The 22799-nt window shown below is 47.9% G+C and overlaps 1 protein-coding gene across 2 annotated transcripts; it reads right to left on the reverse strand.

The window, feature by feature from the left end:
* Window positions 1-1671: 1671 nt before the first annotated feature.
* Window positions 1672-15382, reverse strand: NRIP3 (nuclear receptor interacting protein 3). 2 transcript variants are annotated; one of them, XM_017806069.1, is made up of 7 exons: window positions 15076-15382; window positions 8420-8599; window positions 7706-7788; window positions 4410-4549; window positions 3956-4008; window positions 3756-3853; window positions 1672-2427 (listed from the first exon to the last, which is right to left on the reverse strand). In XM_017806069.1, the coding sequence occupies exons 1-7, from the start codon at window positions 15247-15249 to the stop codon at window positions 2415-2417; spliced, it is 741 nt and encodes a 246-aa protein (XP_017661558.1). In that variant the 5' UTR covers window positions 15250-15382; the 3' UTR covers window positions 1672-2414. The 2 variants fall into 2 exon arrangements, with proteins under 2 accessions (XP_017661558.1, XP_017661553.1); XM_017806064.1 differs by having other exon boundaries at window positions 1672-2430.
* Window positions 15383-22799: the final 7417 nt, after the last annotated feature.

The raw sequence follows: 22799 nt of genomic DNA on the forward strand, positions 1-22799 counted from the left end.
AGAGTTCACAAAGGGCCTTCCTATTTGCCTGCACTGGCTGGCATTGCCCCAGCGAGCCACAGCCAAACACAGCATAAACACTCAGCTGTCTCACACCTTCTCTGGGAGGGAGACACATGGCAACAAAAGGCTGAGATTTCGAGGGCTCACATTTAACCCACATGCCTTGTGCCTTTTATCCTGCCTGATCAGTGCATCTCCACTGCTTCTCCTCGTTGGTCTGATGGAAATTCCCAACAGCATTTCCAAAAACATTTCGGAGCCTTGTCAGACTAAAGAGTGAAATTAACTCCCATTCTCAACAGAGAATTGCACTGAAAACAAACAAAAACCAGTATATCCAGGGAAGAAGCAAATAAATTGTAATATCAGTGTAACTTTATTTAGATTTAATTTGACATTTAGCACAGTAATAAGCACAGAAAGAAAAAAATACCAAAATACCAAACTCATAGCATATAAAATAACCAAATATATTTCATATTTAGTGAAATATTTCTACAACACATCAGTAGGACTGACCTGGACAGCCCAACCCTGTAAATACATACATATATATAGCTGTGTTTTATAAAATATTGTATGTAGAGAAAGCACTGAAACTTATCACCAAAATAGAAAATAGCTCAAAATACAGATAGTTCAGATTTTCTAGACATACCCAATATCGAAAAGAGGTTCAAACTCACTGCAGGAGATAAAGCTCCAACTCAGATGCCCTGGCAGGTGAGTGGGCACAGACTGGCTAAAGATGGCAGGAGCCTGGCTGGTGGGATGGGCTCCAGATCTGAGCCATGAGGTGACAAGAGTTACTGGTCCTCACCCAGGACCATCAAGACACTTCCTAAGTGGGAATGTCAGTGACGCTGTCAGTACTTGCAGCTGATGCTCCGCCCGGTGGGATCCCTGGGCACGTGGTGCATCCATGGATGCAGGAAGGATTAGAGGCAGGAGCAGCTTGGATCCTGCAGGAGCCCCCCAGCCTAGCCAAGCCACCCTGCAGCCTGTGCCCGACAGGGCCAAAGGGCTTTTGCTAAGGAAGAGCTGCTGGAGCAGCGCTCTCACTCCTACGGCACAGGGGGACCAGCTGACAGCGGATGCACAACATCACAGATACATTATTCTGATTTTTAAAGGTGCCTCTTCAGCAGATGACAAAGATTAATTATTAGCTTTTAAAAATCTAGAAAGCTGTTTTTGTGCGAGGCCAGGCCCCCCCCCAGGCAATGCCATAGGTTTGTTTGTTCTGGTCTGCAAGCAAGCAACACGGGAAGTAGCAACCCTGCTGCTACAGGACAGTAACACCAAATGAAACGCTTGTCTTGGCAAAGACTCCTTCCTCACCCTGAGGGTAATCCAGGTTGGTGTCATACCTAAAATCCCAGGCAATTTGTAGATAGATATAAAAAATATGGCATTTCTGGCAGCAGCACTTAAGTGCAACAGGAGGTGATAACCCACACTAGCACACAGCCTGGCTGCTGTGGGTGCTTCAGGCTGGGTGCTGGGCAGGCAGAGGCACCAGTCCTGGTGGCAGGGGAGAACCAAGGGCACGTTGGGGCCATCTGGGTCCTGATGTACCATTGAGGCTCTGTATCTGATGCTTTCCAGACAACATATTTTTGTGCTTGTTTGGTGCTTTTTCGCTCAATACAATGATTAATTTTTTTGACTACCCCCACAGGAAGACAGCCAAGGCTTGCCTGGAGGATCCCTCCTCTGTGGGTTTTGAGCCCTATGCCAACCCCAGAGTGAGCTGGGGGCTGTGGAAGATCACCCTGGGAGCCCTCCCAAACCCTGTTTCTGTGCTTCTGCCACACCACTGCAGAGAACACTCTAACCCATTAATAATTCTGCAATTGCTCTTTCTCATCAAGCCAGCAGTTGCATCCTTAATTACATGGCAACAATACTATGCTAACAGGATGAGCTATAATTCCTAGGTGGTATTAACATTGTTATTTTGCTCTGAGTAACTTCCTGGTAATGGCCATTTGAATGTGGCAATATCAATTAAGTGAATATAAATGCTTAGTTCCTGGAAAAATCATTAATAAAAATCTCATTTTGATAGCCTCTAATGACAGCTAAATATAATTACTCATATGAGGCCACTATAAAAAGTATTTTTCTCATCAGAAGAAATTCATAAGGTTTTACCAACTGTTTGTAATAAAGAGGACAGGTTATAGAAAAGTCCAGAAAATAAGCACACATTTGTTTCTCAAAAAACATAGATAAACATGACAATATCTCTAAATTACTGGCTACAAACAGGATTTCATTTAGCTCTACTCAAGCTGTAGCCTAGTATAAATGTTGTCAAAGCAGCGCGCTGCTGTTTCATCTGGAACAGCTGCACAGGATTTCTTTGATGTCAAGCTCTTGTGTGTGGATGGTGTTTCAATTTCTCTTTATGCCTCCAAACTGCTGGAACAGGAGGGAGAAGACACTCAACAAAACAGGCATTTTTCATGAAAAATAAAAAAAAAGGCAGCATAATTTGCCCTTGAATGCAGTACTAAGAAATAATCTATCACTGCAGTGGTGACAGAACTCAACTGCATCTCTCGCATCCCTGTTTCAAAGGAGACAGGGAAAATACCCAGTGGTTTTGCATGGTTCCCCACAGTGCTGTACCTGGCATTCCCTGGGATCACACACTGCCAGCTCTCCTGGCCATTGGCTGTCCTGGGCACACAGCAGGTGCACGTGTGCTCTCTTCCTGACTCCCTGCGCTAGTCCGTACATCCCTCAGGCACTCCCCGAGGACCATAAATACAATTAGCTGAGGAAGGTGTGCTCCTTCCCCGCTCCCACCCAGGCTCCTTGAGCTCAGTGGTGTCCAGCACAGCAGGCTGGAGCTGCACCGGGGCTGCAGGACATCCAAAATGACTGTGGCTGGTTGTGACAGGCAGCTAAAGAAGATGCTGACCACCATCACCTGCCAAAGATGCTTTCTTAAGCAGTGAGGAAACGTTTTTTAGGTTGCTCATCACTCAGCAACCACAAGTGCTGCCTGCGAAGGCACATTAAGTGCAAATCCCCCTCTCAGACACTCGGTGCCTGCCAGTTTCTTAAGTCAGAGGCAGGAACCAGTGATACATCTCTTATCCACAGCGCTCAGAGAGAAGGAGCCTCATGCTGTGCCTGGAAGGACAGGGTTTGCCCTGCCTGCTGCCTGCTTGCCTGCAGATCCAGGCACCACAGCTACACACATTTAGGAGGTATAGCATATATTTATCTTTTTGGGGGGAGATAAGGCTGAAAAAGTCCGGGACACCGGGAACAGCTGGCAGGAGGGCAGCTGGGGCAATGCGGGGAGAAGTGGCAACACCATTATCTCCAGGCAGGATCTCTCTCTCAAACATTGATGTGGGTTTACCAGCCTTGCTCTATAAATATTTTCCAGAAAAAGGTTTGTTTGGGAACAATGTCAAAGCAGAACTCAAGGAGTCTTCCAAGTGACCTCCAAAAAGTATGCTTCCTAAGGCATTTCCCTCTGCGTGTCTTTTCAGACACTCGCTTTGATGTGCAATGTTTACCAGAAAAAAAGCAGCAAAAGCTGACAAAGGCTGATGAGAAAGCCAGGGACTCCATTTCAAAACTAAATGAGTTGATGAAACAATTTCTGGGTCAGTGAGCTCTCTGTCTCCTGCAGCAAAGATCTGGGGGCTTCTGCATGCCCCTACTGGGGGGCACTGAGCCATCAGGCTCAGGGATGCACATGCAGCTCACCTCCCCAGCCAACTTACTGCTCTCCTGCCGCAGCGCTGTCACTGCCCACAAACGGGATTTCTTCCCTGTCCGTCTTCCCCAGAACAAGGTGGTGCTTCTCCATGTTTATGACACACTGTAGAGAATAAATGCCTTTAGGTAAGAGGGAAAACCACAACTCATAGTGGTCCCAGCTCCCCCACCAGCATGGGTAAGCACCCCGCTGGAAAACTCCTACCTTCAGAGACTTCAGTGTCTGCAGCCCAAAGGAGAAGGGTTTCTCATTGTCTTCTGAAAAAACATGACTATTCAGATTTATACATTCAAAATGCCCTCCTACGCTTTTTGTCAGTGACTCCATCCTTCCTTCATGGCTGCTCTGCTAAGTAAAACCCTGTTTGTAAAGGGACTGAGTGACTCCAGAGGAGAAGATGATCAGAGAAGGGCAGGCAGATGCACCTACAGGGAGATGCAGTGGTTGCTCCACTGGCGTGGCAGAGCAGAAACCAAGCCTGGTGCCTCCAGCACAGCCCTGCTGGACACATCCTCCCTCCCTCCCTCTGAAGGGCCAAGCAGGGACTTTCTTTATTTTTGTTTAATGTCTTTCTAAAGCTTCATTTTTGCTGTGGGGGTAAGAGGGAGTAGAACCCCATCCCATACCCAGAGGAACACACACACACACACACACTCACCCACGACGAGGGCAGTGCACTCCACGGGAACCGCTCCCACCGTGAGGGCGAGACACTCGACCTGGCCGATGGCCTTCACCTTGTTCGGCAACGAAACCATCTCGTCTTCGACAGGGAGCTCTTTGAGATGCTCCTTTAACCTGTGCATTGAAAACACTTCTAACATCAAACATGGTTTGGCTGCTCCAGCAGGGAGCAAATAGTGTTTGGAGGGTACTTACACTGAAGTGCTCTTAGCTCGCTCATGTTACCAAGCTGTTATTGGAAAGCTGCTTCCCTGGCAGTTTGTCTGCGGATCCCTGCAGGCAGCCAGCAGCCCACACTCATATCAGACCATAGCACAACCCACAATGCCACTCTGGGGCTGCCCCAAGCACAGCTCTGTACTGGATTTTGGTTTTTACCTGAGGAATCTTTTTCCTACATTTCCTCAAGACTTTGGGAAGGTGTTGACATAAAATTGCTCCTAATGCAGTGTGGATGTAAGGAAGGGATAGTCCACTCCAGTTTCCACCAGTGGAGCTGACGACACCAACACTGTGTCCCCATGGAATCATAGAAATGTTAATGTTAGAACAGACCTCTAAGGTCATCAAGTCCAGCTGTCTACCCAGCACTGCCAAGCTCACTACTAAACCATGTCCCCAAGTGCCACATCCACACACTTTTTGAACACTTCTGTGGATGGAGATCACACCACTTCCTTGAGCAGCTTGTTCCAAGGCCCGACCATCCTTTCAGTGAAGAAATTTTTCCTAATATCCAAACTAAATCTCCCATGGCACAATTTGAGGCCATTTCCTCTGGTCCTGTCACTTGTTACCAGTGAGAAGAAACCAACTCCCACCTCACTAAAGCCTCCTTTCAGGTAGTTGTAGAGAGTGATAAGGTGCCCCTGAGCCTCCTTTGCCCCAAGCTAAACAACATGGCTCACAGCTGAGGCAACACACCCAATACACTTTTGTTAGTTTGTTAGGTGTTGCTGCTGGCTTTGTTCAGAGGAAATGGGGACAGATCAATCACATTCAGCCCAAGGAAAGGAAAAATGGATGTCAGAAATACCTCAGGTACAGTTGTCTCTTCTATCTACACCCTGTGAACCAGTCTGACAATACTGATTAATTATTTAGCTTCAGTTTCTCTTTTAAACTGAACAAGAATCTGATGGAAAGGCAGTTTGAGGCGCTGATGTCTCTCTCAGATAAAAGCCGTATCACTTTTCAGCTATTTGAGGTGCCTTTCTGCTGAGCCGCATTGCAGCAGTGAGTGTGTGTATGTGTGTCTGTCTGTCCTGGGGGGACCAGCCCCCTCAGAGGCAGAAGCCCCAGGACAGAGGTGGGCATTGCCCACACCATTTGGCACAGGTACAGGGACTGGGAGAGGTAGCAGGGAGAAGGAGCTGAATCCTCTCTGCTGCTTTTTTGGGGACTGGCTTTTAAAATCAGTGGGAAAATATCAATGAGAAGTTTATGAGATCCTTGGCCTCCTCCTGTACCTACAGGGGATTTCTCACACTGTGGCAACCCGTGAGCTTATTCCACTCTCTCCCAAGGGAGAGAGCTTGAGCGGCATCATGACAAGATGCAAAAAGGTTTTTGAAAGAGAAAGGAGGAATTGAGCCTGATTCTCAGACACCTACACGCTGCATTGAGGTGCTGAGTCCCCAGAGACCTGGGCAGCTGAGCCCAGCCCCAGAGCTGCAGAGCCCCAGCTGCAGGCAGCAGCACACAGCAAAGCACACAGCAGGGCCTCTTCCTTCCCCTAAATGCAAAATCACCCAGCATGCCTCTTTCCTGCTGCTTTCCAGGGCTGGATTTAAACAAAACTCATGTTTTATCCTTGCCACTGGACTGCTTTGAAGTAGAACGTGCTGGAGCAGTGCCTGTTGTCGCACAGAACCTACCACAGTGACGGCAGAGCAAGCCAGGCATCAAAGCCCTGGTTTTAACCCACTTTGCTAATCTGGCTTTAGCTTCTGTCCCCAAAACCACAGACAGCAAAAGATCTGAAGGCAGCTGCCTGTGAGGTATCCCTGCCTGCTGTGTGCCCTGGCTGGCAGCCCATTTGGGATGGGTGTCCCTCTGCCTGCACAGGCTGTGGGTCTCTGGCACACACCGGTGTCCCTGGGGTCCCAGCCTGCAGGAACCACAGCTTACTCATCGCTGAGGAGTAACACCATTGAGGGACATGGGCCTTGTTGTAACTGCAGCTGCCTGGCTGATTGCTACAAGAGTGATCTCGCTCAGATCAGGAGGGAATCCCCAAAACCTGAGAGCAGAAAACAGGGTATAACCTGTTTCTTCAGCAGTCTTTGAAGGGCAGCTCTGCTGCAGCAGACCAGTGCTGCAAGAACTACACTGCCCACACATAAGTAACACAGGGAGCAGATGAACTGTCACAGAGCATCACTGTGAGACTTAGAGGAGTAGAGCAGCCAGTACAGCATCTTGCTGTACTGAGAACCCCTCTAAATGCACTGTGACCATCCCTAAGCTTGGCTGAGCTGCTCCACAGATTGTGACAAGGTTGTAGGAAGTACAGCCACCTTCCAGCCACTAAACTGCAAATAAGCACCACTCATTCAGGGCCATGCAGTAGTGCTCAGGGAGTAGGTACAATTGTTTTTTGAATAATCGCTGCAAGTTAGCTACAAAAAGCAATGACTCCATGGCAATAAAGTGCCAAAATCAGTTTGATACCCTGTGAGCTGATGCCTGATTCTGCTCCTAAGAGATCAGAGAGAGTTTTGCTGCAAATGGCTGGCAGTCACCTCCCTAACACTCCATAAATATATTTCATTTGCTTTAACCACGAAAAATTTGTTGTTGGGATCAGCATCAGACACCAAATTCCGAACACGTTCATCCACACAGCTCCTTTACACCGGGTGCTGGGGCCAGCAGTGCTGCAGCCACCAGTGGGAGCATGGGCAGCAGCCAGGTCCCTGCCTTGACACAGGGACCTGCGAAGCTGCAGCCCCACACCTGCCCCAGGGACTCAGAAGGCTGAGGGAGGTTCAGCTATTTCGTGAGGCACTGAATGACAAACAGTCTGAAAGAAACAAACTGAAAAAACACAAATGCATCCAACCCTCTGAAGGGATTCCCTCCCTGCCATTTAAGACTGGGCTAGAATTCGGTTGTAACAGGAGGCTCAGGGGCTTGCCCAGGTACAGCCCAAAGCACTCTCTTCCAGAACAATCATCACTGGGATGAGCAAAGCCTCAGCCCCAGGAGCATTCGCTGTGCTGCCAGGTGCCATGTTCCCGCAACACAGAAATCCAGCTGGATACTTACCCTAACCTGTCCAGGCAGGCAGACGACATGAGGTTGTGTTGTGAGCCAGTGTCCACCACAGCCTTCAGCTCCTGCCCTGCACACTGCAATAGCAAGAAGAGATGGGAGATGATGTGTGGAATGCAGGATGAGTGCAGGGTGTCCAGGGTCTTCATTCTGCACACACCAGTCCCCATCAAATCTCCTCATGCCAGCCCATCCCTTCTGTACTGCACACTTAGATGTGTGCTGGGTCCTGAGCTCTCCCTGGGCCTTTTACCCCTGCAGAGAGCAGAAAGAGCAGCCCCGGGCAGGGGCAGATATTGCAGAGAGTGGGAAATACAAAAAAGTGTGGGGATAAGAAGGAGAAATGTGAAATTACCCTTGGGAAAGAAAAAAGGGATGGCATTTGAGGAAAACAAATAGGCTATGAACACAGGGATTTGCCATGGATAATTATGCCTCAGTATTTCAGCATGCTGCCCCATCCTAGCTACCCTCTCCACCCTGATGTGTGAGGGAAGACATCCATCAGACCAGTTTGTTCTGTGATATCAGGTGGCTGTCTCTGCCACAGCAGCCCAGAGCTGCAGAGATAATGCATCCCCACAGCTGTGACAGTCTCGAGAGAGCACAACCTTAACCAGGAAACATGGAGAACAAGAGCACAGCTTGAGGGTGTCAGAAATAAAAGTTGTGGGAAAAACGCCCAAAAGACTGGGGAGGGACTATTACCTGGCAGCTCACTACTATGAGCTCTTCATCCTCCGTTTTTTCTGAGCTTCCCAGTTTGGTTTGATTCAGCTTGTTGGTCTGCGGTGGGATATCACCCTTCAGAGACCAGCAGCCTCGGTTGCTTCGTAACTTTGATAAGTTTGTCTCCATCAGGCGTTTCTGCAGGATATTATGTGGTTGCTTTAAGAGAGAACACACACAGAAGAGCAGGGTGAAGTCAGAGGAAAGCCACAGCGACCTGCGTCACCAGCCTGCCTGTGGTGCCCACGGGCCAGTACTGCTCTCACAGGAGGGATGTCCTAAAGTGTCAGTCTCCCTGATTCCTAGACTGCAAGTACTCTTCCTAGACATCTCTAGCTTACCTGGCTTGGACTAAAGAGAACTGTTTTGTATTGTGCAGGGAATAATACTTCCAAAATATTAACCAGAATTTGGAGGGATGCCTTTTTTTCCAAACTCAAGTTCAAGATTTGATTGCATATAGGAATCAAAACAAGTCCAGCTTTTTCAAGTTAGTGTTTCAGCCATAATTGCCTCCATCTGTTGATAAGGATGTTGGGAATTCTGTAGTGATGTGAAAAATTAAGATGTAACAAATTACCTTTCCAATTAAATTCACCAGCTAATTATGAAGAAGGTCTATGACCTGGTCTAAAATTGCCCTATGTATTTCTTTGCTACGTTTTAGCTGCTAAGGGTAAGTGGGACCAGTCCTGAGGGGCATGCCACCAGAGAAAAGTGAGAGGAAGAGAAGGGGTAAGCTAGTCTGAGGTAGGTAGCTAGGCAGGTATTCTCCCAGGAACACCCAGCTTCATGCAGCAGCTTCTTGCTTTCTCTGTCATTTCCATTTGCTCTGCGAGAAGCATGCTGCCTCTCAAAATCTCCTCCAACCACTTTTCCAAAAGCCTTTTTATGTTTAATGTTTGCCACAGGTGGATGCACATACTCTGCTGGAGGTGAAATTACTCTGCTTGATTATCTGCTCATTTCTCTGCCCGGCTAATCTGCCCTCCCCATTACTCCTTTCCTTTGGAGTTTAATTTGTCCACAGTGAGACATTCTTAATGGCTTATTCCTGAATTTTTGCATTCAAATTAAATATGCCTGTGTGTCTGCAGAGACGTCTGAACAAGCAAACCTCCTCATCCCAGGAGAATTTCAGATTCAGGATAACTTTGAAAACCTGGGGCCATGGCTCCCTTAGCTGGCCAGCGCACACCCTTGTGCACAGCATCTTGTCTGTGCAGCATGTTAAATAACAGCACTTAGAAAAGTCTAATGCAACCTGGCATCATCCTAAAATAACTGCAGCCATGTTAGCGCTTCAGATCCTGCTCTAGGCACAACATGGGTGGTTACACTGGACCTGACTGATGAGGTTGGGCAGATACATCCAGCACCAGTGGTCACCGGGACATGTCATCTCCTTTTGTCCCCAGTTTTTGCTGTCCTTATTTCTGCGTGCAACCTGTGACTTGAAATTAAATTCCATGACCATTTTGGGCTGCAGGTGCTGTGTCTGACCACCACAACAGAGAGCATGTCCTGTGTGCAGGCAATAACACAGCCGCTGTCATGGTGGGGAGGAATCAGACCTGACATTGTGCTGCCTCCTTCATGCTCTGCTCCAGTGACCACCAGCCTTCCCAGTGAGACCGAACAGCAGGAACCAGTGATGCTTAACTAGATTAAAGGCAGGCAGACTGGCTGGACTATCCCTGTGTGCAGGGGCAAGCAAATCAGTTTGGAAGCGAGGACTCCCTTATATGAGGCAGAAGTCAAGATGCACAGTCAGCGCTGTGATCACCTCCAATGCTCCGCATCCGAGTGAAAATGCAAGCCAAGGCTTGCTGATAGTGGATGGGATGTCCTTCTTACCCTTTGTGTATGCCTGCAGCTCAGGAATACATTTGGAGGATTAATTCTTCACATCATTAAAAAAAAAAAAAGTGAAAAAAGAGGGGATATTGGACTGTAAAAGTAGATGGGTGAAGTTCACCCAGCTTTGACCCAGCTGGCCAAAAGACAGCTTGTCATACAGTGGCCAATTCCTCATGCTCAGCCCCATTCAGCCAGGACCAAGAGAAATTTCTGAATGGCATCATCCAGGACAGTCTGGTTACTCTTCTGATCTGTCTGGCCTCAATCACCAGCACACTCCTCATTGCTCCCTTAACTGTCATCTACCCTTGAACTAAACCTAAATTTTTTTAACTACAAGTTCTCCTATGGATTGCTAACTAGTAACATACATGGATTTTCTGAGACCCTGGTTTTATGAATCCTATGTGGGATCCATTACCAAAAGGAAAAAGTTCATTACTCAGTGAAGATGAGTTACCATCACAAACAGGATTGTCTTTTGCTGACACTTGCTCTTCTGAAAATCACAGCAAATTCTGCCTGTGGGGGGGACAAATGTTCCTTACATTGTGCTCCAGTACAGAAATAATCTAGCAAGAGGGGGCTGAAAACATTCCCTACAGCACCATCCTGTCTCAGGCTATTAATTAGTTTGCTTTAACTTGTGTTTCCCTTGACTCTTGTGCAACAGAGTGAGGGATGCTAGTCACGGAAATGACTCAAGTGATGGACACGTACTTGGTAAACAGATAATGTGTCAGGGAACATTTGCAAATGCACATTTTGCTGGCAAACTGCAAGTGGACCATGTCTGGGAGGGAGGGAGAGGAGAAAAACCTCCCTGTGACAGCAGTGGAGAAGGCAGCTGTGCTCTCCCTCCAGTGAGGGCCAGCCACAGAACCAGGAACAGTATTTGAAGTAACTCAGACTATCTGGTACTGTATTAGTGTGCTTTGCACAAACCTGGTGAATGTTTTATAAAATATAAAATGTTACATTTCATTGTGTCAGTGCAAAAATATTTCCTAGTATCATTCAGCACCACATAAATACAAACCAGGATTTTTTTCTTATCTCCCTTTCCAACTCAGACTTTGCAAAAACCCATAATCCCCTAAAAATGTCAAAGTAGAAACCCAAAGAAGCAAGTGGAGACACAGCTTTTGCTTAACCTATTTACCACTGTCTGTCAAAAATACAAATAATTCTGCCCAGTTTTGTTTTTCTCTGATGTATAAGCAAGTGCATTGCTGCAGCTTGCAATATCTCTCTCTCTCTCTCTGGCAGTTTTCCCACTATTTTGGCTTCTAGATCTGGGAATAACAAGACCCATCAACAACAGTTTCACTAGGTGCAGATGAAAGTCAGGGAACATGCTGGCTCTTCCCCTCCCCAGACCCATCTCAAGGGGTTTGCCTTCTCTTCTGTACCTAAACAGTAGGGGGAAAAAAAGGGGGGTTAATGCACAAATGGAGCTAAGCCCAAGAAATAACCAATTTCTCTCTCTCCTTCCCATCCTTCATCCAAACACGTCTTCTACCAGCATCCTGTGCTCGTGTGCTGTCAGTCCCACTCACAGGGCGATAAGATGGGATAAGAGCTGCCCCCTGCACCCCTGGGTGCCCAGAGAGCAGCCAGGTCTCTGAGCAAGACAGTGCATGTATCGTCAAAGATTTTTGCATTTCAGCCAAGACACAGCAAATCCAGGGACGTGGGAAAAGTGGGGACAACTGAATGCACTGCAATTAACAGCAGTGTTGCAACCACCTACAGAGGCCAGTGCCATGGGGACACCCAGAGTTGTCCTGATGGTGCCCAGGGGAGGTTCTGAGGGCATACTGGGGAAATGCTTTTTGTTGTTGTAATTGCTATTTATAACTTTGTTTCCCAGCTTGTGATGAGATGCGGGACTGTTTCAACTAACGCCCCTTCAAACTGGTTCGGCAGCTCTCGGAGTGAGGGAGAAGTGTCAGAGCACCAGGAGGAGCTGCCAACAGCCAGCACACCCTGTCCAAGCTGGGAAGGGGGTCACGGTTACCATGTCAGGAAGCCCACATCCCAGCTAAGGACCATTTCGTGCCAGTTTTCTGGGCTTCAGGGAAGAGGCTAGTAGGCACCAAAACAAAACCATTTCTACTCTGTATATCCAGCCCTACATTTGCCAAATTCAATGTAGGCTATGCTATGCTGTAGTTTGGTCTTACACTAGGCAGAGTGGAGTATGTAAAGGGAGGAAGGAGCTAGAATTCGATCTGAGCCAGAGTAATACACTGGCAATTATCATAAGCTTAACACAGATCATTACAAGTATTTATCAAACCTGCCTGTACATGGTATCACCAGGAGAGATGCTTCAGGAGCTGAGTAAAACTGGGAGATGCCAGTGCACCCACCCTGGTGATCTGCTGCTCCTTTGCTGTGCACAGCACCCCTGCTGTATGGCCAAAAGGAAGGGGATTTCTCCCCAAAATCAGAGTGTTTGCTGCCAGCTCCCACCCTGAGAGACAGGATCTGTTCTCACCTCCTGTCCCTGTCTCTGGGGAGCTGTTACCTCCTCTCTTCTCCTGTCAGGGCTGCTGGAAAACCCCATGGGAAACCCTGCATTAATAACGCCGGTCACGTCAGAAGCCCCTCTGCCCACGTCACCACAGTTGTCACACAGCCTTAGGCATGAGAACGTGCTGCTTTGTGAGGAGGTGTGCAGTTATTCACAAGAAAGGCGTGCAAATGCCTTGGGCAAAGACCTCCGACACCCTGAGCCTCCTGACCACGCAGCTCAGCCCCTCTGGACGCGGACCTCTCAATTTGGGGCCATGTCAAGGTGGGGGCCCAATTTTAGAGGTGCTTCTCCAGTCTCAGAGATGAACAATTTCCTGCTCCTCCCAGGGACAACTCTTGTGACATCCAGGCAGCCGTTATAGCCAGAGATACACGGTGGGTCCACCCCAGCTGTGTGTGGTGTGAGCATGGCGGTGCCCACAGTGTCACTTCTCTGTGACATGATCTGCTGCAACATCCCTGAAATTCATGGTGTCTTCTCCGGTGCTGTGGGAAGGGGCCTGGGCATGTGCCAGTGCTGTCACTTTGGGGACTCCCCACACGGCCCATGGGGGTCCCTGTGGCCAAGGGAGCCCTGGCCACATGTGCACACTGTCCCATTAGCCCCTGCTGTGGCCTGGGGACAAGGGGGTTTTTGCGGTGGGGTGGCCCATACCAGCTCAGTTCCCACCCCATCCCAAGCCAGAGACCCACCACAGCCAGGATAGCCAGGATGGGCAGTGCCATGCCACACCTTCTTTCTTCCTTGGAGCTGTGGACCTCCCCAAGGCTTTGCAATATCCCTGGAGAGAGCCCCCCACATGGACTCTTCTTGCAGGAGCTGTGGGTGCAGCAGGGGTGATGCTGCAGCCCTGGCTCAGCCAGTGTGGGCACAGGAGAAGGGAGCAAACCTCGGATGACGTTTCTGTAACCAAGGTGGTGGTAAGGAGCCCCATGCTCTGCCCCTGGTGCTGGGACAAAACCTGGTCCTGGCTGCTGTAGGGCCAAGGACTTCAGTGCTCAGTGCCCCTGGCTCCTGTTACCTGTTGCTTCTTTTCTGGGCAGAGCAGAAAACCTGTCACCAGGCACTCAGCCCGGCACACTGGAGGTCACTGAGCCACCACATGTTATTTAGACTTTGAAGGTAATGGTAATAACAACATCATCACGCTCTGAAAGGCGCTTTGTAGCTCCCCGTGGGAGAGCTGCAATTCAGTGGTGACCAGGAAAGCTCCTTCTGAGCCTTTCTCTGGGCAGGACCCTCACTTCCTACAACTGCAAAACATTTGGGATGTCAAAAAAATCACCTCCATGCACACTGCAGAGAACAGCCAACTCATTCCACTTGTCTCAGACAGGCAGAGCCAAGCCTAACCCAGCTGAGCAGGAAGGCTGTGATAGAACAAAACTACACCACTAAAAATAAAAAGATGCACTTTTTTCCCCCCATAAAATCCATATCAAGCACTGAAAAAAAGCAAAAAATATTGTTTTACAGGATGCAACAATTTTGCAACCGTTGACCAAAAAAAAAGTAAAGGAGCTTTAGGATATATTTTCTAGATTTTGTTCCTTATGTCAGAACTTTTGATATAACATTTAAGTATCCTTCCCATTAGAGAAAGCTCAAACATTTGCATACATAAGTATTTAGAAACGCTCTCCAGCCCCGTACATGATGAGTAATATCATATGTCAAGTGCAGGATCACATGGATCACTGTAGATGTAAATATTTTAAACCTAAAATTATGTATCTTTATTTTATTAAAAAAAATCCATATATGCATGTCTTTATCAAAGCATGATCATGACAGTTTTATATTTTGAAATAATAGTGACTGGACTTTACTGAATGTTTATGATTACATGTTGTGCCTACATACACATCACAGGCAAACACATGTGTTTGCATGCATGTATTATATGAAGCCATTTTGGCTTACTCTGATTCAGAGAAGATTTTTGTACTGCAAATGGTATCACATTTTCATGCCAAAGCGAAAAAGAAATTAAAAGCTTTTAGATCTGAGTGCCAGGTGTCTGGAAGCACCTACTAGAAGAAGGCAACTCTGGTTATAGCTAGCATCATGTTTGTACTCCCTTCCTTTCGCATATAAAAGTCTCGTTTTTTAAAATGAGTTTCCACAAGCAACCAACTTCTCCTCCCAACAGAAAAACGGCACGAAGACAAAATATAGACACTGCCCTACCAGCTTCTTAAGTCCCCTTCCAGTAAAGACAACAAAGCCTTACAGTATCTTTCGAAGTCCCCAGCTTCTTCAGCCCATCCAGAGGGAGGAGATCTGCAGAATCCTTGTGAATAAACTGAACCGCCTGCTTCATCCTCCTCTGCTGGCGGAGAGACGCCGCTTCCCTTATCTCCACTTCTTTTCTACTCGGCTCTGTCAGGATACCCGAATAAAACATCTTTGCGCCCGCGTATGGCTCGCTCCCTGAAGATGCGCCGCTCGCAGAGATGGAGCCGGGGAGATGCTTTATCGGCCGCTCTTTATATCCGGAGCCTGGTGACGTTTGGAGACCGACAGGTGCTCGGGCCGGCGCCGAGGGAAGGAGGGGTTGGGCACATCGCAATACGCTGCACAAACAACGCCGGGTGAGATCAGGCTCGGTCTAAGGGAATAAATCGGCGCCCTTCCTCCCCGCTGCCTCTCTGGAAAGCAAGATGAGGTACAGGCGTTCGACGGCTCTCAGAAGTCCTCCAGCAGCCTCCTGGACAGAAAGGAGCACCGGCATGGGGCTTTGAGAGCTGCAAACAGCCCCAGGAGCCAGCACACCTCCCAGACCGCCCCTGCAGGCGCGGCTGCTGTGGCCGCGTTAGGGAGTCTGCAGTGTCAGACAGGTGACGGCTGCCCAGCACCCGTGTGGTCCTGGGTGCCGCTGCCCCCCAGGGCTGGGGGGATGCAGCCCCACAGAGACTGTGCAACTGGTCATGCTGAGCTTTGCTACCTTACCCCTGGGGCTGGAAGGGTCAGGGCAGGCTCTGGATGCCCCTGGCCTCACCAAAGCGTTGCTGGCACTGATCTGCATCATCACTGTCTACTCAAGTCCCCAGGCAGACTGTCACAAAAATTGTCCCAGCCAAATTGGAGAGCCTTAAATGTGGTTTTTCACAGGACTTCTACACCCATCAAATATTCAGGTGCAGCATAATTTGACTAATCATTAGCATTCACACTACTGATCACGAATCAGCTTTGCAAAGCAGCTAGTTTTGCAGCTTTCTTACTGCTTGTCTAATGATCCAGATGTTACTGGAGTCAGTCTTGCTCTAGTTACTTATCTCTGAAACACTCCCAGCACTTTCTTGGATCAAAGACATGTTAGAGGATGATGATGCTGGCATTGCCACGGCTGTCCAGGGGTATCATTATCCTTCATGGGCAACTCTAGGCTTCCAAGAAGCAAAGTCCTTATTTCTAGGACCAGGCTGTCCTTTAACTTGTTTTACTTAAAGCAATAACTTGAACAATACTGCAGTCTCCAGTAAAATTCTACTACCTCTTTACATTACAGCATGCAATGTGAACTGATACACATTAACAACTAAATACACTTTCATACTATAAAGACTGATTGATATAATAGTGAGAGAAGGAATATTTCTTAACAGCACATGTGGATTTCTTCCACTACAGTGAGTGAAGGCAGCAGGTGCTCACCTGGACTTTCTGCCTTCCAAACAATTTGTTGCAGGGAACAGGTGCAGAAAAAATGCAGCTCTGCCTCAGATAGACAGTACAGATCTGGAAACAATCCACATGGGTTTACCTCTTGTTAAACTAAGAGAAAACTTTGATGCACTAGGTAAAGCACAAGAAAAGTGGAGCTTAGCCCAGGATTTATGCCAAGCTTGACTTCCAAGGCTCTTCTACCTTTGTGAGGAACTGGGGCATTTACCCTATTTTGCTCTTCCCCACCAGCAGAGCCTGGACTCACACTGTCCATCATCAAGACACCACCAGTCTTTGGCCAGCTTCAGGGAACCACTCCTGTCACTGACAGGAAAGGGAGAGGGGAGGCCAGGGAAAAATGTTTTGGAAGGAGACCCAAAGTAACACGGAACACAAAGAGGGAAAACAGGGGTTCCCTTGAAAGCAGCCAGGGAAAGACATTCCCTTTGCAGCAACTGAGATATGTGGGAAACTAAATGAATGAAAGCCATGAGAACACTAAGAAGGCAGAGTTGCTTTAAACCACAGCACCAGTTTCTCCTTCCTCCCTTCCCTGCGAGCTGCTGCCAAGCCCTGAGCAGGGAGGGGGCCAGGCAGGATCCAGCCCCAGCAGCCAGGAGCTGCAGCTGGCCCTGCTCACCTTCACCCAGCCCCAACAGCACAGACCAACCACCTATTGCTTTAGCTCAGCACATTTCAAATGTAAATCTTATGAGATATGAACACACATGAACACAGTGGTCCCTTTGCAGGAGGATCTCTGACAGCAGTGCCCACACCACTGGCACCCCAAAGTTCCCACTCCTGGCACGGGGAGTGGGGCTGTCACTGAGCAGGGCTGATGCCAGCTGCTGCGGCGATGCCAAAACAGCAACACTCTGTGGGTAAACTTATACATCTGAGCTCTGCAGCCATGGACAGGCTGTGTATGTTTAGCCCTTCCTCACATGACCTGGAAGAGAGGGGAAAAAAATCAGATGAGGATGCCAAATGCCATAAAACCTGAGCCCTTAATTTCACAGCCTCACATAAAGACCATTACACATGAGCCAGGCCAAGCTCAGTGAAGATGTCAGCATGCAGAAGGATAACAGGGTTGACATCTGAAGAGATAATTTTTATTCCCCATGCTGACTCAGCCTCATTACCTGACAGGACCATTGTTCCGCTATGGGCACACATAGCCAGGAGGATAAAAGAACCTTATTTTTCACCTTGGGAGCTATCTGGCACTCTTCCAGCTGATTAAATAAAGATATATGACTACATCCACATTCTCCTGAAGGCAAGGAGGCACAGAAGGAAGCAGAAGGGCTGCTACTGAAACCAGGAGGCAATTTTTAATATAAAAGCTCCATGGAGTAGCATCACTCTACCTGAGGTACTAGCAAATGCCCAGTCAGCTCTGGCTTATGGCAAAAAGAGTAAAGCTTCAAGCACAAGTGGAGCATGAAAAGCTCCCTCACACAGCAGCTCCGAGGCTGCAGCCTGCATTTCCATTCAGCACACAAGCATTTTGCCTGAGCCCTGCAATTTTACTTCTGCTCTATGGGATAAATGCACCCTGTGACAACAGATCAGAAGAAAATCTGCTCAGTGCTCAAGAGTGACAAATGAGATAAAGGCCTAATTCCCCTCTTGATATTTAATCCTGTGCAAGAGGAAAGTAGAAGCAGCAGTAAGTCATCTGCCCAAATTATGCAGGATTCACACTGAAATAGGGGTTCTGTGTAGAGAGCTCAAACCCAGTGGTTTACTTCCAAATTGGTCATTTGTTTGCAACAGATTAGCCAGTACCATTTCTCTCCCTCCCCATATAATGTGTCTAAATAGGGGCACATTTCAGAAAAATTCCCATCCACTCACTGAAAACAGGCCTGTGCATGATGACTGTCCCTCACTCAAGAAAAGCTTCAAGGAACAAAACCACTTTTCTTGCTCTTTCCTGCCTTCAGAGCAGCATGGAGCATCCCTCTGCAACTCCAATCGAGGCCAGTGTCAAAAGAAGCTTCACAGGGATATGATGGAGAGAACCTCTCCAGTCTGGGATTTGGCCATGCCCTCCAGGACAGGCTGGCTCTGCTGGAAAGCTGAAATGCTGGTTGCTGCCAGCATGGATGGGTGGCACACGCTGCTGGAGACTGGAGGCAGGTGGCTCTGCAGGTACCAGCAGAGCTGCAGGTTTGAAGTGAACTCTGTCCTGTGCCCAGGGCATCTATTGGCCCAGGAAAGCCGAGGACAGAGGTGCTTTTGTCCTCAGTTTTGAAACCCACTGCAAAGAGCAAACAAGGTGAAATGGTGCTTTCCACGGACTTTCTGACACATCCTTTGCCATCACAGCTGAGGACAGGGCAGGCAGCACCAAAGGGCAGCACAAGCACCCTTGGAGAGAGTGTAGAGGATGCACAACTTTGATGAGCTTATCGGCTGCCCTACCTGGCAGACACAGTGACACCGGTCCTGCCTGCAAACGCAATTTGCTTCACATGTGATGGAGGCTGAGCTAAACCCCAGCTATGTTATACCCCCATTTACAGCCTGTTTATGCTGGCTCAGAACCCAGTCATGCTTGCAGCTTAATCAGCACGAGGAAAGAAGAGCTGTGGAGTTTCATTCACACCCCCATTTCATCTCTCCTCTCGGTGAAGAGGAAAGCAGCGGCAGGCAACACAGGAAGGGGGTCAGTCCCTTTTTTTTTTTCTTTTCCTTGATTTCTCATCTTTCCCTAAAAAGAAGGGATTTGTTAGTGGTTGCCATGCCCTGAAGAAATGCAGAGATGCCCCAGAAAACTCAGAAGAAAGGACAGAGGGGTATAATTTAACAGAAACAGAAGCAGCAGCAGCAGGCAGTAGATCCAAAAGGAATAATTTACCCCAGCAGAAAGAGAAAACTTTAGAGAAGCAGATTCCAGAGAAAATACTGAAAAGCTCAAGAAAATGAGACCACAATATTTGATGTAGAAAAAGAAGTTACTCTGTCCATCAGTGAATCAGTAAGGGTCAGATCTATTATATTCAGGCATATAACTGAAATAATTTGGAGACTACAAACCAGTCCTTTTCTAAAAAGGTTGGCTACAAAAAAATCCAGGATTCTTAATCATCATTTGTAGCAAGACAAAGACTACAGATAGAGCTGGAGAAATCCTCTAACATACAAAGGTAGAATCAGTTTGAGATTCCTGAGAGATGTGGCCCATTTCATACAGTAACTCCACGCTCACTTTCTGTATTTCCAGTGCTGACCAAGGGAAAGGATCTCCTGGGCTGGGATATGGGCCCCATCACAAGCACGAGCACCTCATGGACACAACTTTTCCCAGGGCAGCTCTCCCTACTTATTCTTGGTGCAGCTCCAACCTCCTTTCCCCTGTTTCCCATGTTCTGTGTGGTGCCTGAGCTGGTGGCAGCAGGCATAGAGCAGGGGCACAGATGACACTGCTTTCAGGAATCAGATACTGTACAGCTTCTCCCAGGAGAATGAACTGAATTTATCTGTCTAGTTCTCTTCATATACAGAAGCAGGAGCTGGATGATAGTTTCAGGAACACAAAAGCTGCACATGTCAAACCAGGAGATTAAAATAGCAAGTCTTGCAAGAGCTCCCTTACCTTTATTTTTCCTGTTTTAAAGAGGCTGAAATGTGCTTCTAAAAAACATTAAAGTCATAGAAAGAGTTGGTCAGGAAAACAAATGGTACATTTTCTAGTGCCTTCTACCATGTACCCCAGTGACAACTAACTTCTGTCTAGGAGCTGTTTGTGCCGGATGGAGGTCCTGCCTCTGGAGTTTTCAACCAGCACACTGGTGACTGTGCTGCACTGGAAAAACTGGCTAAGCCCCTTTCAGGACCCACGTGAGCCAGGGAAGAAGCTTTGGGTTCCATGTGCCAACAGAGAGGCAGATGAGGGATTTGGGACAGGGTGCCAAGGGGAAAGGGAGAAGCTGGCAGGTGACTTGCCAAACACTGGGGAAGGGATAAGAGAACAATAGGCACAGGGGCTGGCATGGCAGACAGAAAGCCTGGCCCCCCAGCTTCCACATCTTAGACCGTCAGGAACAACCACAGCCCTTAACGGAGGCGCTGGTGGCTGCTCTGCATTGGACACTGCACTGCTCCTGCTCAAGGGTGAGGGAAAAGAGTGAGGTTTCCTCCAAGACAAGCGCCAGACACAACTCAGAACACGGTGCTGCTCAGAAATCAGCTGCATGCACGAGCACAGAGATGGCCAGAGTTTCCCATGGAGTTGAAGACACCAGGGACCTTTCTTCTCAAGCAAAAAGACAAATTCATATCTGTCTCTGTCTCCACAGATGTCCCGTGTATGGCTTTCTTCAGGAACTTCACCTGGGCAGGTGGGTAGGGAATGGTGTACATAGAGGGCAGGTTATGTTTCTCCCACACCAACCTCTTTTTATTATGTGCAATGGTAAAATTATTTCAGTATAAAATTTTCAAAATTATTAAGAAACATTAATATATGCTAGTTCTCACCCTAACATATGTATGTTAGAGTTGAACTGCAAATATTTGTTTTGAAGTAATCTACACATATATTCAAAGTGCCAGCCAGAACTACATCACTCAGACTTCCCAAACCTCGAGGGATTTCACTTCTGTCCTGCAAAAGGCAGCCTGTGTGCTGAAGGCTTCCTCTGCTGCTGGGCATTCCACACCATAAATTTTACATTCAGGTCATTAAAAATATAGGAGGGGTCTTGTTAAGGCTAAACCATCGAGAGTCATTTCACACTATACAAACCCGGTTTCCTCGCTTCTTTCCAACTTTCCAGAAGCCTGACATCTGGAGACCAAGGAGCAGCTGGGCTGGACACACAGGAATGCTGCTGCTGCTGCTCAGAATTTCTGAGCTCTGAAAGGCAGGAGGAAGAGGGCGCTGCTCTTCTTCCCATCAGGTTCTATGTCAGTCCAGCAGGAACTGCCAAGAAATAACAGGGAGTCTGTTGCTCCCCGAAAGGCACGGGGCTGGTGGGATGAGGCGGGGCTGGCTCTGAGGGGTAGGAGAGGGCAGGGAGACCCAGGAGACAAAGGCTTATCGCTGGGTTCTGCAATGAAAAAGATCACATGTATGAACAAGCAACGTGGTTGGGATGCCCTGGCTCCTCCTAGAGCCAGTGAATGCTGTTGTGTAATAGTTGCACTCAGTGTCCCTCCCCAGACCCAGCTCCGAGTGCCTGGACTAAGTAGAGCTTAACAACAAACTGTAAAACCAGAGATGGTACCCAAGGAGCCCTCTGGGGTGAACAGCAACCACCCCACAGGTGGAATTTTGCTGTTTGCCTCTTGAAACAGTTCGCACCAAAGGATTATGGGCTCCCCACATCCAGGGAGCTCCAGGAGGCTTTCACTGTCATTAACCATGGGACTGATGACACCTAAAAAGCACAGTATCCGAGACATTGATAAACAGCCATTGCAAGAGTAAGAAGAGCTCCCAGTTTTCTCCAACAGAGATATGCCGTTGTTTTCACCCATATATTCCTTGCCTCTTTAGCAATTTTCTCCCTTTCTTCAGGCCAAGGGACAAAGGCTCTGCACAGCACCCACTACAAAGCCCAGCCATGCTAGCAGCCAGCAACCTTTCAGTGATTTATGGACACAAAGGAATATATTCTTGGTCTAAATACTCCAATACAACAATCCATTTCTATCCACCAACACATTTAAGTACTTGTTTAAATGCTTTGCTGAATGGGAATTACATGCAGACCACTCTCCAGGCAAAACACCTCCTTCCCAGTATGGTGAAAAGTCACTCCTTAGTACACAAAATATCAGTATGCACACAAAATCACGTGTGATATTAAAGCAACAGCATGGAAGCAAAGACTTTTCAGTGTTTAAGGTATGTGTTACCCTGGGATATTTGAGACATCTGTATTTGCCTTTAGATCTGTGTGGCTAATTAAACATAAGGCAGCTGGCCAAATTTTTCCTTGTGTCAACACCTTGAACATCAGTGGGGATACAGCAGGGATACATGATACCCAGGATGACATACCTGCCTAGATACAGTTATGGAAGTAATCTACTGACCCAATCCTAACTTGGCAGCAAGAAGTTTTAAATATTTACCCATCAATTCATAGAATCATAGAATCAACCAGGTTGGAAAAGGCCTCCGAGATCATCAAGTCCAACCCTTGACCCAACACCACTGTGGTTACTAGACCATGGTACTAAGTGCACCAGGGACCGAGAATTCACCACCTCCCTGGGGAGCCCATTCCGATGTCTGATTACCCTCTCAGAAAAAATTTTTTC

The sequence above is a fragment of the Lepidothrix coronata genome, unplaced genomic scaffold, assembly GCF_001604755.1.
Source record: "Lepidothrix coronata isolate B3197 unplaced genomic scaffold, Lepidothrix_coronata-1.0 Scaffold1, whole genome shotgun sequence".
Classification (NCBI taxonomy): domain Eukaryota; kingdom Metazoa; phylum Chordata; class Aves; order Passeriformes; family Pipridae; genus Lepidothrix; species Lepidothrix coronata.

What these genes read in the sequence shown, in the direction of transcription:
- NRIP3 (XM_017806064.1), bottom strand. Translation starts at nt 15,249, where the DNA reads ATGTTTTATTCGGGTATCCTGACAGAGCCGAGTAGAAAAGAAGTGGAG. An exon ending in GCCTGCCTGGACAGGTTAGG is followed by an intron (nt 4,550 to 7,705) that starts GTAAGTATCCAG and finishes TTCAATGCACAG; the next exon opens with GTTAAAGGAGCATCTCAAAG. An exon ending in GTGCACTGCCCTCGTCGTGG is followed by an intron (nt 4,009 to 4,409) that starts GTGAGTGTGTGT and finishes ATGTTTTTTCAG; the next exon opens with AAGACAATGAGAAACCCTTC.